The sequence below is a fragment of the Hoplias malabaricus genome, chromosome 11, assembly GCF_029633855.1.
Source record: "Hoplias malabaricus isolate fHopMal1 chromosome 11, fHopMal1.hap1, whole genome shotgun sequence".
In the NCBI taxonomy this organism is placed as follows: domain Eukaryota; kingdom Metazoa; phylum Chordata; class Actinopteri; order Characiformes; family Erythrinidae; genus Hoplias; species Hoplias malabaricus.
In genome coordinates this window covers 21,281,574-21,295,628 of record NC_089810.1, presented here as the reverse complement: position 1 = coordinate 21,295,628, position 14,055 = coordinate 21,281,574, and the positions used below count along the sequence as shown (strand labels likewise).

The window sequence follows — 14,055 nt, the reverse complement described above, 5'->3', positions numbered from 1 at the left end:
GTAGTGATAGTGATAGTGGAAATGTTTATAATGGTAGTGGTGATAGTGATGAAGCTGATGGTGGTGATGTAGATGTTGTTGAAAGACACAGGCAGACAATAATATTAAAACCATAAGTCAAACTTCATGAAAAGATTAAGGGGAGTCTTTTCAAAGAACAAATGCAGTTGAATAACTATAAATAACATTTCTGGTTTAGGCACCTGAGCAAATTTTATAAATAAAACATTTTTTTTTTAAAACCTTAATATTAGATAATATTAATATTATTGCAATGAGTGATATTCTGCACGTGTATATGGTATGTTAACTCTTTCCAAATCTCTCCTCATGGCAGTCCAGTATTATCTGAGGCAGTCACTCACAAAACAACAACTACTGTTTAGTCAAATACATCCTTTTACTCTTTTTATGTTTTGTATTTATTGATATAATATACAATTTTATACAAGTCCCACACTTATTGAAACTATTATTACTATTATTTTATATAATTATAGTTTTATATGCCTCAGATTTAGTACAGTACTGTGTCTCATCCTTTTCATTATCATTGTCAAACACCACGTGGTAAAACATGAAACCACCAAAATACAAGACTTTTGCCTAGTATTAAGGGCTGAGTTAAACCCATGAAGGAAAACAGCAGCTTCAAGTTCAAGTTTGTTTATTTGATATGAAACTCCCTCATTCTGTTTCCCCCTTCACAGTTACATAACTTGAACCCAGGTCCCTTACATAACATTCTTCTCAGAATTAGCACACCCAAGGTAAATCAGGGGTTTATGGGTGCAGAGTTCGGCAGGACCCCTTGCCTGGTGTCTGTTTTACACCCTCTGTTTAGTGTCTGAGGATGAGGGGCCATATGGATGGAATGCAGAGCAGGTGAGGGGGCTATAATGAATCACACTGACCGCTATACTCTCTCAGCCCTGCAGCACAGTGTCCAATTGACAGGTCAAGGTTTAGAGGACTCTGAGATTCCATTTGCTTTAGTCACAGGCCTCTCAGTTTTTACAGGATCTGACCTAAGGCTTGCAACCATATACATCATAATTACTAGAGACAACAAAGATTCATGACTTATTACATTGGTACAATTACAAGCAAGAAACAAGAAGTTGATTTTGCTGGGGTGTGGCAAGGTGGCGCAACAAGTAATGTCGCAATCACACAGCTCCAGGGTCCTCTGTCTGTAGGCAGTTTAGTGTGTTTTCCCCATGTCTGCATAGGTTTCCTCCCCTGGTCCAAAAATAACACATTGGTAGGTGGATTGGCTACTCAAAAAGTAGGGTAGGTGTCTGGACCCACTGCGACCCTGAACTGGATATGACATTGGTTACACACAATGAATGAATAGATGATTTTGCTGAATTAGGTAAAAATATACAAGAAAGATACCATATTTGGTGAAAATGGGAGATGGAAAAACAACAGTATGTTTACTATTGTAACTGCATTTACATAGACTAATATATTCAAATTATATGACAATCTCAGGATACCTGATGGATGGATGTTTGATGGATGAATATATAATGAAAAGATGAATCTGATTTTCTAATTCCCTTAAACGTTTAGCTAACTGACAATAGTACAAAGAAAAATGTTCTAATGTTTTACTGAACAACCTGATTGTGTTCTGAAAACAAACAAATTTTGAATTTGATTCCTACAACACACTTAAAAAAAAAGGTTGGGACAGGGGCAAGAAAGGAATGTGAAGTTTATAGAAAATTCATAACACACTGTCTTTGTTAGCAAAAATAGGTTGCTGTTAATCACTTTAAGTCAAACCTAATGAGAAAATGGTCAAGTAGCTCAAACAATATTTTTTTAAATGAAAGATTGCAAAGAAATTAGGTTCTTCACCATATAAATGGTCATAAATATTCTGAAAAGATTAATGAAGTCCAGAGAGATTGAGATGTATGTATCTTTTGGGGGGTTTCCAAAAGATAAGTAAGATTTTTAAGGTAAGTAAGGTCTTCCTGGAACTTCAGTGTTTCACATACCTCTTAAAGGCAGACAGGGTTCCTCTGAGAACCTGTTAAAAAGGTTTCTTGAGGCAACTTAAAAGTTTCTACTAATGCAACAATTTAAAGAACCCTAATGTATCTTGAAACAGGACACTTTAGAGTGGGGTGCCGCCTCAACTGTTGCATAATTAAACTGTAAAGCCTAAAGTGTATACGTTGTATATTTTATAAGATCAATATAATTTAGCATGTTAAGCTGTTTTGTTGTTGTTGTTTTTACCCGCCTATTTTTTATCTAACAAAGGATGTTAGCAAGAGAACACGAAGTAGTTCCACCAGCGCCTTTAATGGCAGCTGTACTATTGACCTCGTCCCTGTGTCTGGAACAAAGGCACTATCTGAGGAGAATACTTCTGAACAGAAGCGCATCGCTCAATTGTCCTCGTCCAAACCGAGCTCCATATGTCCATATGGCGCTGCAAGCTCCGCCCCTTACCCCGCCCCCCGGCCTTCAGCGCCCCGCCCCGCGGCTTGGTGTCGGGTTTCAGCTCTACAGCTCTGCGGAGATCCGCTTCAGTCCACCCCATCTCTGAGACTCTCGGCCCCGGCTCTGAGAGAGCGCAGTTCCGCGGGTGTTTAACCGCTGATATGACCCTGCGGTGGTGTGGGGGAGAGCCTGGTCGAGACTAAGACTGGGGGGCTGGGAGGGAGAACCGAGTCTGTTGACCCCAGTCATCATCAACATCTCCGAGTGAGAGACAGAGAGAGAGAGAGAGAGAGAGGGAGAGAGAGAGAGCAACACCCCACAGGCTCAATTGTTCCCCTCCTTCATTCGACAGCCACAGCGTTCATTTCTCCTCCTCAGCTTCTGTTTCCGAGCGGCATGTGAGGGGCAGGTCTCTTGTATCTGCGCCTGGTTTGGAAAGCGGTTTATTCAGACGGAGCTGAACGCCGTAGCGTTTGGTTCGCTTTTGTTTTTATAGTTCATTCATTCCACGAGTGGTGCGCGACGACTGGGGACTATGGAGAGCGTGGAGAAGGAGTGTGGAGCTCTGGGTGGATTATTCCAGGCCGTCGTCAACGATATGAAGGTACCACACACACCTTTAAACCACTCATTAACTCCGCAGAGCGCCGAGCCTCTCACGCCTGTAGATTTCTTTTTTACTGCCTTTGTTTGCATTGGGCTCCAGCTGCCTGGACCATTGATGCTGGGATTGATGATGAGGGGGCGCAGCGTGGAGGAAGGGGGCTTTGTTGTGTACCCAGAATTAACCCCCGCTTAAGGCGAGATCTGTAACCTGCTTAGAGAATCACAGTGTCTGTGTGTGTTTCTGTGAGAGCGTGGAAAGGCCCCCACCCACCCAACCCAGAGTAAATAGAGCTGGATGATTAGTATGTGTTATGATAGCCATATGGTTATTATAATTACAGACATCTTACATCTTGAGTGCTGTAGTGTTAGAACTGACAGTTTCTTAGTTTTTGACCAAAAGAGTATTAAAGGTTACCGCTCATTGCTCTAATTGGCAGAAATAAATGATCGAAAGGGTCCAACAGTGTTATTTACATTACTGATTGCCATTCCATATTTGTTTAATTTTGTAATGTACAAATATGATATTATCAGTGCAGCAGCCCATGTTGTGTGTGGGTTTTATTCTGCAAAAATATACACTCTCCTCTAACACTCATAAGATAAAAACTATAAAATAGTAATTAATGACTCTGTATTAGTGCTGAGTGTTGGTGCAGAACTCAGCCCTCTATAGAGCAGATAAAGATAAACAGGATAATTGTGGTGTCACTAGTTTAACCTGCCATTAAGAGGTCAGGGGTTATCGGGCCCCAATTTAATTTGTTTCACTCGTGCCATTAGGAAAAAGGCTAATGCAGGCCATCAAGCTACTTTAGACAGAGGCTGCTTTACACAATTAATATAAATGTATTGACGCTACATCCTGGTGTCTTTATTTTTGTCATGTTTTTAAAAATAGTTTCAAAACAAAATTTCAAAACAAGAGGGTTAATAGACACGGTCCAAAACGACTTAATTTAGGTCTAAGACCTGTTTTTACCTTCTTCTGCATCATTTTGGAGTTACACAATTTTGTCATGACAACCATGATTTGAATAATCTGTGGTACTGTGGGTGTCTGACCCGTCTAACTAAGATTGAACCTGCACCCCCACCGCTAGAGAGATAAAAACAACAGCAATTGTTAATATTCCAGTGGGTTACTGTGTAGTGGGGACTGCAGACATTATGCTAAACAAGCTAGATACTTTAAGGATTGTAAGATTTCAGTTCACTTAAGCACATGCCTTCACTCTACTGGGTTCTTTTAGACCTTGGAGATAAAGTTGATCCTCTGATTATCATGGTATATTTCACACTCTGCTGAGAACAGTATTCCTAATGGGAACATTTAAAACTATTTTTATTAAATGTTTGAAAATATGAGAAGTGTAACATAAGTATTATGTATGTGTGGAATGATCTGTGATGTGTCGTAGCTGACACCTCAAGGTGTGAACATTTAAAATATTGTTATTCTATAGCACAGAGAATGTCGTTATAACAAAACAGAAATGCAATTGTACACTCTTCTCACTTTTCAGCTGTCAGAGTAGATACTTGATATTCTATATATAGCCATCCCTCCTACATACTTGACTTTTGTGAAGACTTTTCAATTCTTAAATCTCAAATTGCTGTCCTCCAGCACTCAGATCTCACACTCAGTTGTCTGCAACGTTCTGGGGCGGCTGCCAACCCTTTGCTTTGTTGTAGCAGTCAGAACATAGTGGCTGTGTGTAGTATTTGATAGATGCCTTCTGTTGGGTTGGTTTTATCACAGCAAGAATATAATTTAAAACGGTATAAAAAACACACAGTCATAAGGTCATAACGAACAGTAAACATTCTCAAAAAAAAAAAAAAAACAATGACCAGGAAACAAAGATTAATATTGAAAAATGAGTAAAATTGACTTAAAAAAATCAATCAACTTTACACACACCAATAGAACAATGCAAAAATATTAGAAAGCAAGGAAAAAGTCTGTGCATGTCACAGACTCTAAAAGGCAAAATCTAGTGTTTCAGACTTTTAAAATCTCATAGTTGCTTGAGACCCATTCCTTTCTCTCTGCTCCCCACTAATCGTTCTTCTTTGAGTGGCCTTTAAAGCATCCACATATTACTAATAACTGAATTAAAAACAATTGATAGCATTTATCGCTATGTCTACTTAAGCAATGTCTAACATCTTGTTGTGCAACTTTGATGGCCATGAAATGGCTCCACTCTGGCTGCTCCGACAGTTTGAAGATGAGTGCAAACAATTTCCTATCTCATGTCAGCCTGTCCTTCTCTGGGAACACTCAGTCTTTATACGTCACGGAATCTTTAAATATCTAAAATCTCTGACATTTAGGATGCACAATAGTATAAGGATGCATATTATGCCCAATGGGAGTGCTCTCAAATTTGCAAATCCTAGTCAAAACAACCTTCAGCTGAATATCTTAGTCCCCTCAAGAACAAATACTGATTTTCAGAACATCCAAAGCCTGAAATCAAGGTTATTCTGACACAGATGGAACAACAGAGAAACCTGATGTCTAAACCCCAGTCAGAGCCAAAGATGAGTGTGGAGAGGAAGAACTCCAAAGACTCCTCTGATAAGGAGAAACTTTGAGAGGACCCAGGTTCAAAAGCATGACCCCATCCACTTAAGGGTAACATCAGACATGGGATTTAAACATGGGATTGTGCCTGTTATAGTTATTTTGATTATTAAGAAGATAAAAATATAGTAGAATTGACAATAAGAGTTTTAAAATACACCTTCAAACACTCCTTTCACCATTGTTTTCCCACGCAGATCCTATCTCACAGTTGTTATTGTTGCTCACAGAATGCCATCATATGGGTGAACTTCTCTGGCTTGAAGCCAACACCAATGACCAGTCAGAGTCGGAGGGGCCAATGCTGGCTCAGATCCAGGCTTGGCACTGTTCTGCTTGTTTGACATGTGGCGCATTAACTCTCTGAGAGAAACGTAGAGAAAGTGATGATGTCAGTGCTGACTGTGCTCAGGGATACCCTATTTTGGCACTTATTGCATTGAAGGCCTTTGCCTATGTTGTGTTAGGACTCACGGTTAGCCTCCATGCTCTATTGAAGCCTTCAGCATACTGCTCTGATTCAGAATTTTTCTACTCCCTCCTTCTACTGAACTTTAATATCAGTTTCTAATTGGAGCACTTAAAATGAATCAAAAAGTAGGCCTTAATGCTTAAACTACTCAACAATCTGCTACCACACAGGAAGAAGAAATATACAGCTAACAACCTCACAATATACATTGTAAGTGTGTGGTATTTCAGGCTAGATTTGTTGCAGGACTGAATCTGGATTGATATCTGATATCCAGTCCAGCATTATTGACCTGATACTGATACTCATCAATACTGATGTTATATATATATATATATATATATATATATATATATATATATATATATATATATGTGGTGCTCTGCATATTCCAATTCCATCTCCAATAGTCTGGACTCAGAAACTAAAGGCATAATAAGGCTGGTGAGTCAGACACAGCACACACAGTACATATATAAGCTATCAGCTGCAGCGTCATAGAGTGGCTGAATTGAGAGTTAATCCTTTATCGTGCTAGGTGGCATTATGGTAGCTGGAATAGATTGGAGGCTAGTGGCAGACAGATCTACGTACAGGCTGTTGCTGACCTTTGGGTTAAGCAGACTTTTAAAGGATTTGGAGATGTTGCATGCAGGCTAAGCGGGTGTTGTTATACAGGGATGTAATAAAGGGCAGTATTAATGTGTTTGATAATATTTACACAAATCCTTGAAACACTAAATGCATGTTTCCATTAATAGAAAAAGAATGTTAAACACTTTTAAAAATAATGGCACAATAAAGGTTTCCTTGTAATAATGTCATAGGATCGCTTTTGGTTTCTTGAAGAATCTTTAAATGGATAGTACTGTCAGGAACATGTTTTATGCTGATATGAAGAAACCTTTTAAAGTTTATATAATCATTGTATAATACAAAGATTCTATGGCAATGAACACTTGGTCTTGCATGTAAACAATATTTTAAAATCAAGTATAATTAGGTGGATGTGCCTGCTAAGGAGATAAAGGCTAAAAAAAAGAAAGGATAAAAAACAAGAAAGAATGTTGCCGCATATCATTGCTGCCCAAAAGTAAAGGGCCCACCTGGATGTGCTGGCCTTTGGGCCTTTCTTGACCTGCAGCAACCTCTTTTGTTCATCTGTCTCCGACTCAATCTCTCTCTCTAGGCTTCAGCTCGCCACACGGCAGGAAAGCTAATTAGCCACCTGTGGCTGGGTGAGTGGACACAGCTTTAGCTTCAGAGGGAAATGTGTTCATGGCAGTAATGTCTTCAGAGTGTGTCTAATTTGAAACCTCTGCAGCACTAAATACATTGGAATGCATTGATTTTCTGGTAAATATTAATGGAAGAGCACTGTGATTTTACATTATCATTGAAATACAACAAACAAACATGTTTCTTCCAATGTACGAAAATGCAAAAAATGAAAATTTTAGTGCAGTGTGTATTAATATGTAGAGATTTTGTTTGAATTATTTTTTTAAATGTAAAACAAAATTAGTCCATAGATAAGTGTGTCAGCTGGTCAGTCACATGCTGAAATGTTGCCATAAAAATGAGATGGTCTCAGTAAATATACTGAGCTTAATTTAATAGATATTCATCACATTACTTTGATTAAGTAGGCTTGGGATTTATTTTTTGGTCAGTCCTTATAATGCTTTGTGCATGTTTATATGTACAAGTTCTGTACCAGAAGGTCACAAGTTCACGTTTTCAGCTTCTGACAACTTGAAAAAATCATTTTTACAGCTCTCTGTGATTCTAGTAGTGTGTTTGCAGGGGAGGGGGGAGGTGGATATTAATTAAACCAGGGTAGCTTACAGAAGTGAAATAGTGAGTTTAATTCTCATCTGTGTGTTTTGCAGTTGGGCCAAGTGAGTATAAAAAGTATCTTGCAGAGTAGGCCAAATGAGTTTACATTGCCCTGACGTAGACTGTGGTGTGGTGTGAGTATAGTGAAGTTTTAATCAAACTGAGGTATCTTGAGGAGTGGACTCACAGACCAGGTACTGCTTAGTCTTCACAGCTCTACACCACTCTCTCTTTATAAGACTTTTTCCCCCACACTTCCATGTGTGTAATGATTGTGTTAGTTCATGATCTAAAAGTGCATTATCAAAAAGCCTGTAGTAAGACATTTATTATTTCAGTATTTAGAATAAAATGCCAGTAAACAGTCAGTTGAATTGATTAAACCAGTGATTGAATTGAACTGAAAATTTCTCTTGCTTTTTGCATTCTATAAGCAAAATAAGAGCAAAGAGAGACTAGACAAGCATAGTTTTGACAGACCACCGTTAGCCTTATAGCGATTGTCACAGAGGTGCTTCTTTGTTTACTTCTGGTTTTTATCATATGATTTTGTTGTACAGAATAAATGGAGGGCAGGACTAATAAATGCAGAAATGAAAAAAAAGCACATATTTTGTTCATAATAGAAGCATCAGTGTTTGTCTTGTTCATTTTATTTAAAGATAAATACTAGATGATCTACCACCAAAGAACAAAGAAGAATGATTTTTTTTTACCTATTTATACATTATGTATTATACTTATTTATTTTTTTTACTTATTTATTATAATGTAACTTGCTAGAAGGAAACACGTGACGTTTAATGTGGCTGTGTGCAGCTATATGGAGTTTTATAAACACACTAACCACAAAATGTCTCCCCACCTCAAAGATGCACACTCATGTGCAATGAGACAAATTCAGCAGTCCTCTTTCTGTGAGATATAATGTGTGTAAATGTTGCCAGGTTCTGAGCCGTCCTGCTAAGCTTGTGAACTAACCAACAGCGAGCAGAGGCTTTGGCCAACGCAGCCCCATAAGCGCACAAACGCATTTTCCTGTCTTATTTCTTATTATTCAGCCACGCTTCGTGTTGAAAAACCTACTGTTTTTTAGTTCCAGCTTGGAACTAATTTTTCTAGTTCGGGAACCTATTTATTTTGGTGGAAACATGCAGAATGGTTCCAAATTTAGTTCACGAACTGGAAAGAGAAATATGGCTGAACTAACAAGCAGTAGCACAACCTTAAGTTCTCTCTGTGAAATACAGCTGAACTAACAGTTCCTACTTGCGCATGCTCCTTTCAGTATTAGGAGTCAGTCAGTCAAGCAGTCAGTCAGTAAACGAAAATGCCTCTTCTAGGCCGGCCTGGTAGGTGGTGCGACAAAAAGTCTAAAAACAAATGTGTGTTTTAAGTGTTTGGCATAATTTAACATCATGAAACAAAACAAAATAAAACACCTCCTTAAATGATCAAATGTCCCATATCATTTTAATCTATGCTCTGAATATTTACGATGGGATGAAAAAGCCTTGTGATGTTTATTAAACATGGTCAGATGAAATGTTGCATCAAACATTACAATGTCTCATTTATGCCAATTTTTGGAAAGCAAGTCATCAAATACTTCTAACAAGAAGGAAGTATATATTGGACACACATGAATGTCTCTCTCCCCACTATTGAATATCTGTGATGCTTGTGACAAATGCTTTGTAGCCGGTCATGATTCAGCAAAACTAGATTAATCTGGTCTTGCTTATTTCCCAGAGATCAGTAGACTTTCAGAAAAGGTCCTGTGTGAAGCCCCTTATAGTTCCATTCTCTATGTTTTACAAACACTCTTCAAAAAGGAATAGGGCGTGTAGGACTAGTTTTCTTTCACTTACCTGAAAGAACAGGAGTGATATCAAATCTGGTGACAATTGTCCATGGCCATTAGGGAAGCATACTTGTATGTACTTTGGATACAGGTCTCAAATTTCTAAAATGAAGCCCTTCATCTTTGGTCTATTGTTTATACAACTGTGTTTAAAACCCTTATTCTTGGGAATGCTTTTAGGGTCTCCATTACAGTTTAAGTTCTTAGACCTAGAGACTGGGTTCTGATGGGTTTAAGAGGAAACTGGCTGTTCTCATGTTCTTCTACTCTCTGTCTGAAGAGCATCTGTTGAAAAAAAGGCGAGTCTGGTTTTCATTGCCATAAAGCAGTGGTACAAAGGCTTCAGGGACATAGTTGAAGAGAGTGATTGTAAACAGAGAACAACATACTCTGTGAAAAGCTCTTAATATTCAATATCAGTTTACTTATTTTGGTGGATGGCACAGCCTTGGAGAAATGGTAAGGTCTCTGGTGCCTTGTTTCTTTGTAATTAACTGGTGGTAAAGCAGAGAAAGATGTGCATAATAGAGGTGGGCCTATGTCTGTTTATGCCTGACTAAGCATCTGTTACTCATCTGAGGTGTTTTTTTCTTTCTCAGTGGAATGTGAAGACTGGTGAGCATGCTTTAAAGTTGGTTTATACCTGTGTGTGTGTGTGTGTGTGTGTGTGTGTGTGTGTGTGTGTAAGCGAGAGAGAGAGAGAGAAAGAGAATGTAGGATGTACTTCACACTGGATATATTGTCCTTGGTGACTCTATGTTGACAATCATTTTATGCTTCCTCTAGAACTCATACCCAGTGTGGGAGGACTTCAGTGCCAAGGCCACAAAGCTACACTCTCAACTCAGGTAAAAAAAACCTCAATTTTTTGCAGCCTGATGATTCTTGAATATTGTCCGTGTGAAAATCAAAATCAAAAATCATATATACACACACACACACACACACACACAACCCCAATTCCAAAGAACTTGGGACGTTGTCTAAAACATAAATAAAAACAGAATACGATTATTTGCAAATCCTTTTCAACCTACACTACAAAGACAAGATATTTAATGTTCAAATGGAAAAAAAAAAAATATATATATATATATATTTTTTTTTTTTTTTTTTTTTTTTTTTTTTCAAATATTCACTTATTTTGAATTTGATGCCTGCAACATGCTCCAAAAGAGTTGGAACAGGGGCATGTTTACCACTGTGTTACATCACCTTTCTTTTTAACCACACTTAAGAAGTGTTTGGGAGCTGAGGACACAAACTGTTGAAGATTTGTAGGTGGAGTTCGTTTCCATTCTTGCTTGCTTGATGCAAACTACAGTTGCTCAATAGACCGGGGTCTCCGTTGTTGTATATTGCGCTTCACACCTTTTCAATGGGAGACAGGTCAGGACTGCAGGCCAGTCTAGTACCCGCACTCTATTACCATGAAGCCACACTGTTGTAACACGTGCAGAATGTGGCTTGGCATTGTCTTGCTGAAATAAGCCGGGATGTCCCTGAAAAACACGTTGCTTGGATGGCAGCATATGTTGCTCCAAAACCTGTATGTACCTTTCAGCATTAATGGTGCCTTCATAGATGTGCAAGTTACCCATGCCATGGGCACTAACATACCATAATACCATCAGAGATGCTGGCTTTTGAACTTTGCGCTGATAACAATCCGGACAGTCCTTTTCCTTGCCCAGAGGATATGACGTCCATGATTTCCAAAAGCAATTTGAAATGTGGACTCACCAGACCACAGGACACTTTTCCATTTTGTGTCAGTCCATCTCAGATGAGCTTGGGCCCAGAGAAGCCGGCAACGTTTCTGGGTGCTGTTGATATATGACTTTCACTTTGCATGGTAGAGTTTTAACTTGCACTTGTAGATGGAGCGATGAACTGTGTTCACTGACAATGGGTTTCTGAAGTGATCCTGAGCCCATGTGGTGATATGTGTTACAGAATGATGTTGGTTTTTAATGCAGTGGTGAGGGATCAAAGGTCACGGGTATCATCTTTTGATGATATTATGGTTTGTAGATGATGAAATCCCTAAATTCCTTGCAATTGTCCGTTGAGAAACGTTGTTTTTAAACTGTTGGACGATTTGCTCACACAGTTGTCCACAAAATGGTGAACCTCGCCCCATTCTTGCTTGTGAATAAATGAGCCCTTCGGGGATGCTCCCATTATACCCAGTCATGACACTCACCTGTTTACAATTAACCTGTTCACCTGTGGAATGTTCCAAACAGGTGTTTTTTGAGCATTCCTCAACTTTCCCAGTCTTTTTTTCTCCTGTCCCAACTCTTTTGGAAGGCCTCAAATTCAAAATGAATGAATATTTGCAAATAAACAAGAAAGTTTATCCATCTGTACATTAAATATATATATATATATATATATATATATATATAGAGAGAGAGAGAGAGAGAGATATGCTTGGATTAAGGTATTTAATTTTAAGTTCATTCGTTTTCTCATTTTCAGGACATAAACCTGCAAGTTTTAAAGTTTTACTGTGTAAAGAGATTTCCTCATAAATTATGAGGGGTAAAAATTGGCCTGTGCAAAGGCTCTGGCACATTTTGCTTTTATGTTTATTCCAATATTTAATCTTTGCAGAAAATCTGTTGAGCAGATGTAAGCTTGTTGCGTGTAGGGGATATGTTAAATACATTTCACAAAAGCAACAAATACTCAATTCCATATTTAATTACAGAACAAAGTACAGGGTTAAGTCAAAGGCTGCAGGACACCCTGTTATTTTTTGTTATGCTACATGAACACATTCACACTGGAAAAACATGCTCTTGATTTAATATTGTGACTTTCAAGGTGGCAGCCATATTCCGGACATAGCCTAAAAGATAGGCCCACCCCCTCACCCATTACTTGCTGGGGTATTCAGATAAAAGTGTGTCCTGTGACTTTTGACTCACCTTGTATTTATATTTACTTCTCACTGTCTGCCCTTTTACTGATGTCAAGCAATGACAAACATGTAAAAGAATGTATTTGCTCCTGTATAGCAAATTGGTATGGACAGGAATAACTATTCCTTGAAATTAATATCATTATGAACTATTTTGTCTCCTCAGGACCACAGTACTTGCTGCTGCAGCTTTCCTGGATGCCTTTCAAAAGGTGGCGGACATGGCAACAAACACAAGAGGTAAAGACTCAAAGAAAGTCGGCTGAAAAATGTTGGCTATTGCCATCGTTGTGCTTAAAGCCTTTCTGGTAGTACAACTGTTTCTTTAAGAGCCATGAAGAATTGGACATCATAAAACCAAGTACACCGTTCAAACGTGTCCTCGGAATAAGGGCTTTCATGATTACTCATCTAAAAAAATTATCACAATTTAATATTCTAATGAAATGCCAATGATTCATTTGCTATTTGCATGAAAATCATGATTTTTTTTCCTGCACTTTCAGAGGTAAGACTCAGAGCCTGACTGAAGCACAATTAGTTTCTCTTCACTTAGAAAAAACATCTCAGCTTGTTAAATCTATTCAATACAGCTACTATTTCTCATTTTAAGATGATCTGCCAATGGAAACAGGCAGTTTCTCCAGATGAAATAATTAAAGTAAATAAAAAATTCTCAAAATTTTGGTTTAAAATCTCGCAATATCCTTTCAACAGTCTCATAATAGGAATATATATGATATCCTGAGTAGATTTAAGACTTGCTAAGATATAATGTGCAGTTTTATTTCTACAAAGCATTCTGGAATGTTTGATAATTAATGCATAGTTTGTTATTTTTTAAATAAATTAGGACAACTAAAATTAATAATTTAAATAACAGGCAGATTTTTCTGTTGCTTAAGTAACCCACAGTGACAGTCCTACTTACAAACAGAACATACAATAATGTTAATTGTCTTGACTTTTTTTCCCCTTTGATACATGAACTTTAATAAAATTGAGACATTTGCAGGACACAGTTTGACTGCATATCTTCCAGCATTAAACTCAGCAGTGACAGTACTTCTGCACAAGGCTAATGTAGTGATTTTGGGCTCATAGAGGTCAAATGAATTTAGTCTTCATTGGCACAGTTTTAAGATGTGGGTCAGACACAGCTGTAGGCACGGAACAGGATTAACCATGTTAGCATCTGCCTTTTTATCTGCATACCATATCCTACCAGCTTCATAAATCACTCTGCACTCAGGAGCATAGTCTCAGTGCTTTACGGCATC

At 38.2% G+C, this 14,055-nt stretch overlaps 1 protein-coding gene across 4 annotated transcripts in view; it reads left to right on the top strand.

Annotated features, from left to right (window-relative positions):
* The first annotated feature begins 2,682 nt into the window (after positions 1-2,682).
* mtss1la (MTSS I-BAR domain containing 2a) overlaps positions 2,683-14,055 on the top strand; it is a 39,224-nt gene continuing 27,851 nt past the window's right edge. For all 4 annotated transcript variants that reach the window (XM_066685295.1, XM_066685294.1, XM_066685293.1 and 1 more), the window contains exons 1-3: positions 2,683-3,070; positions 10,633-10,694; positions 12,942-13,015. In XM_066685295.1, the coding sequence (XP_066541392.1) occupies positions 3,002-3,070; positions 10,633-10,694; positions 12,942-13,015 (205 nt within the window). In that variant the 5' untranslated portion in view covers positions 2,683-3,001. The remainder of the gene's footprint in view (positions 3,071-10,632; positions 10,695-12,941; positions 13,016-14,055) is intronic.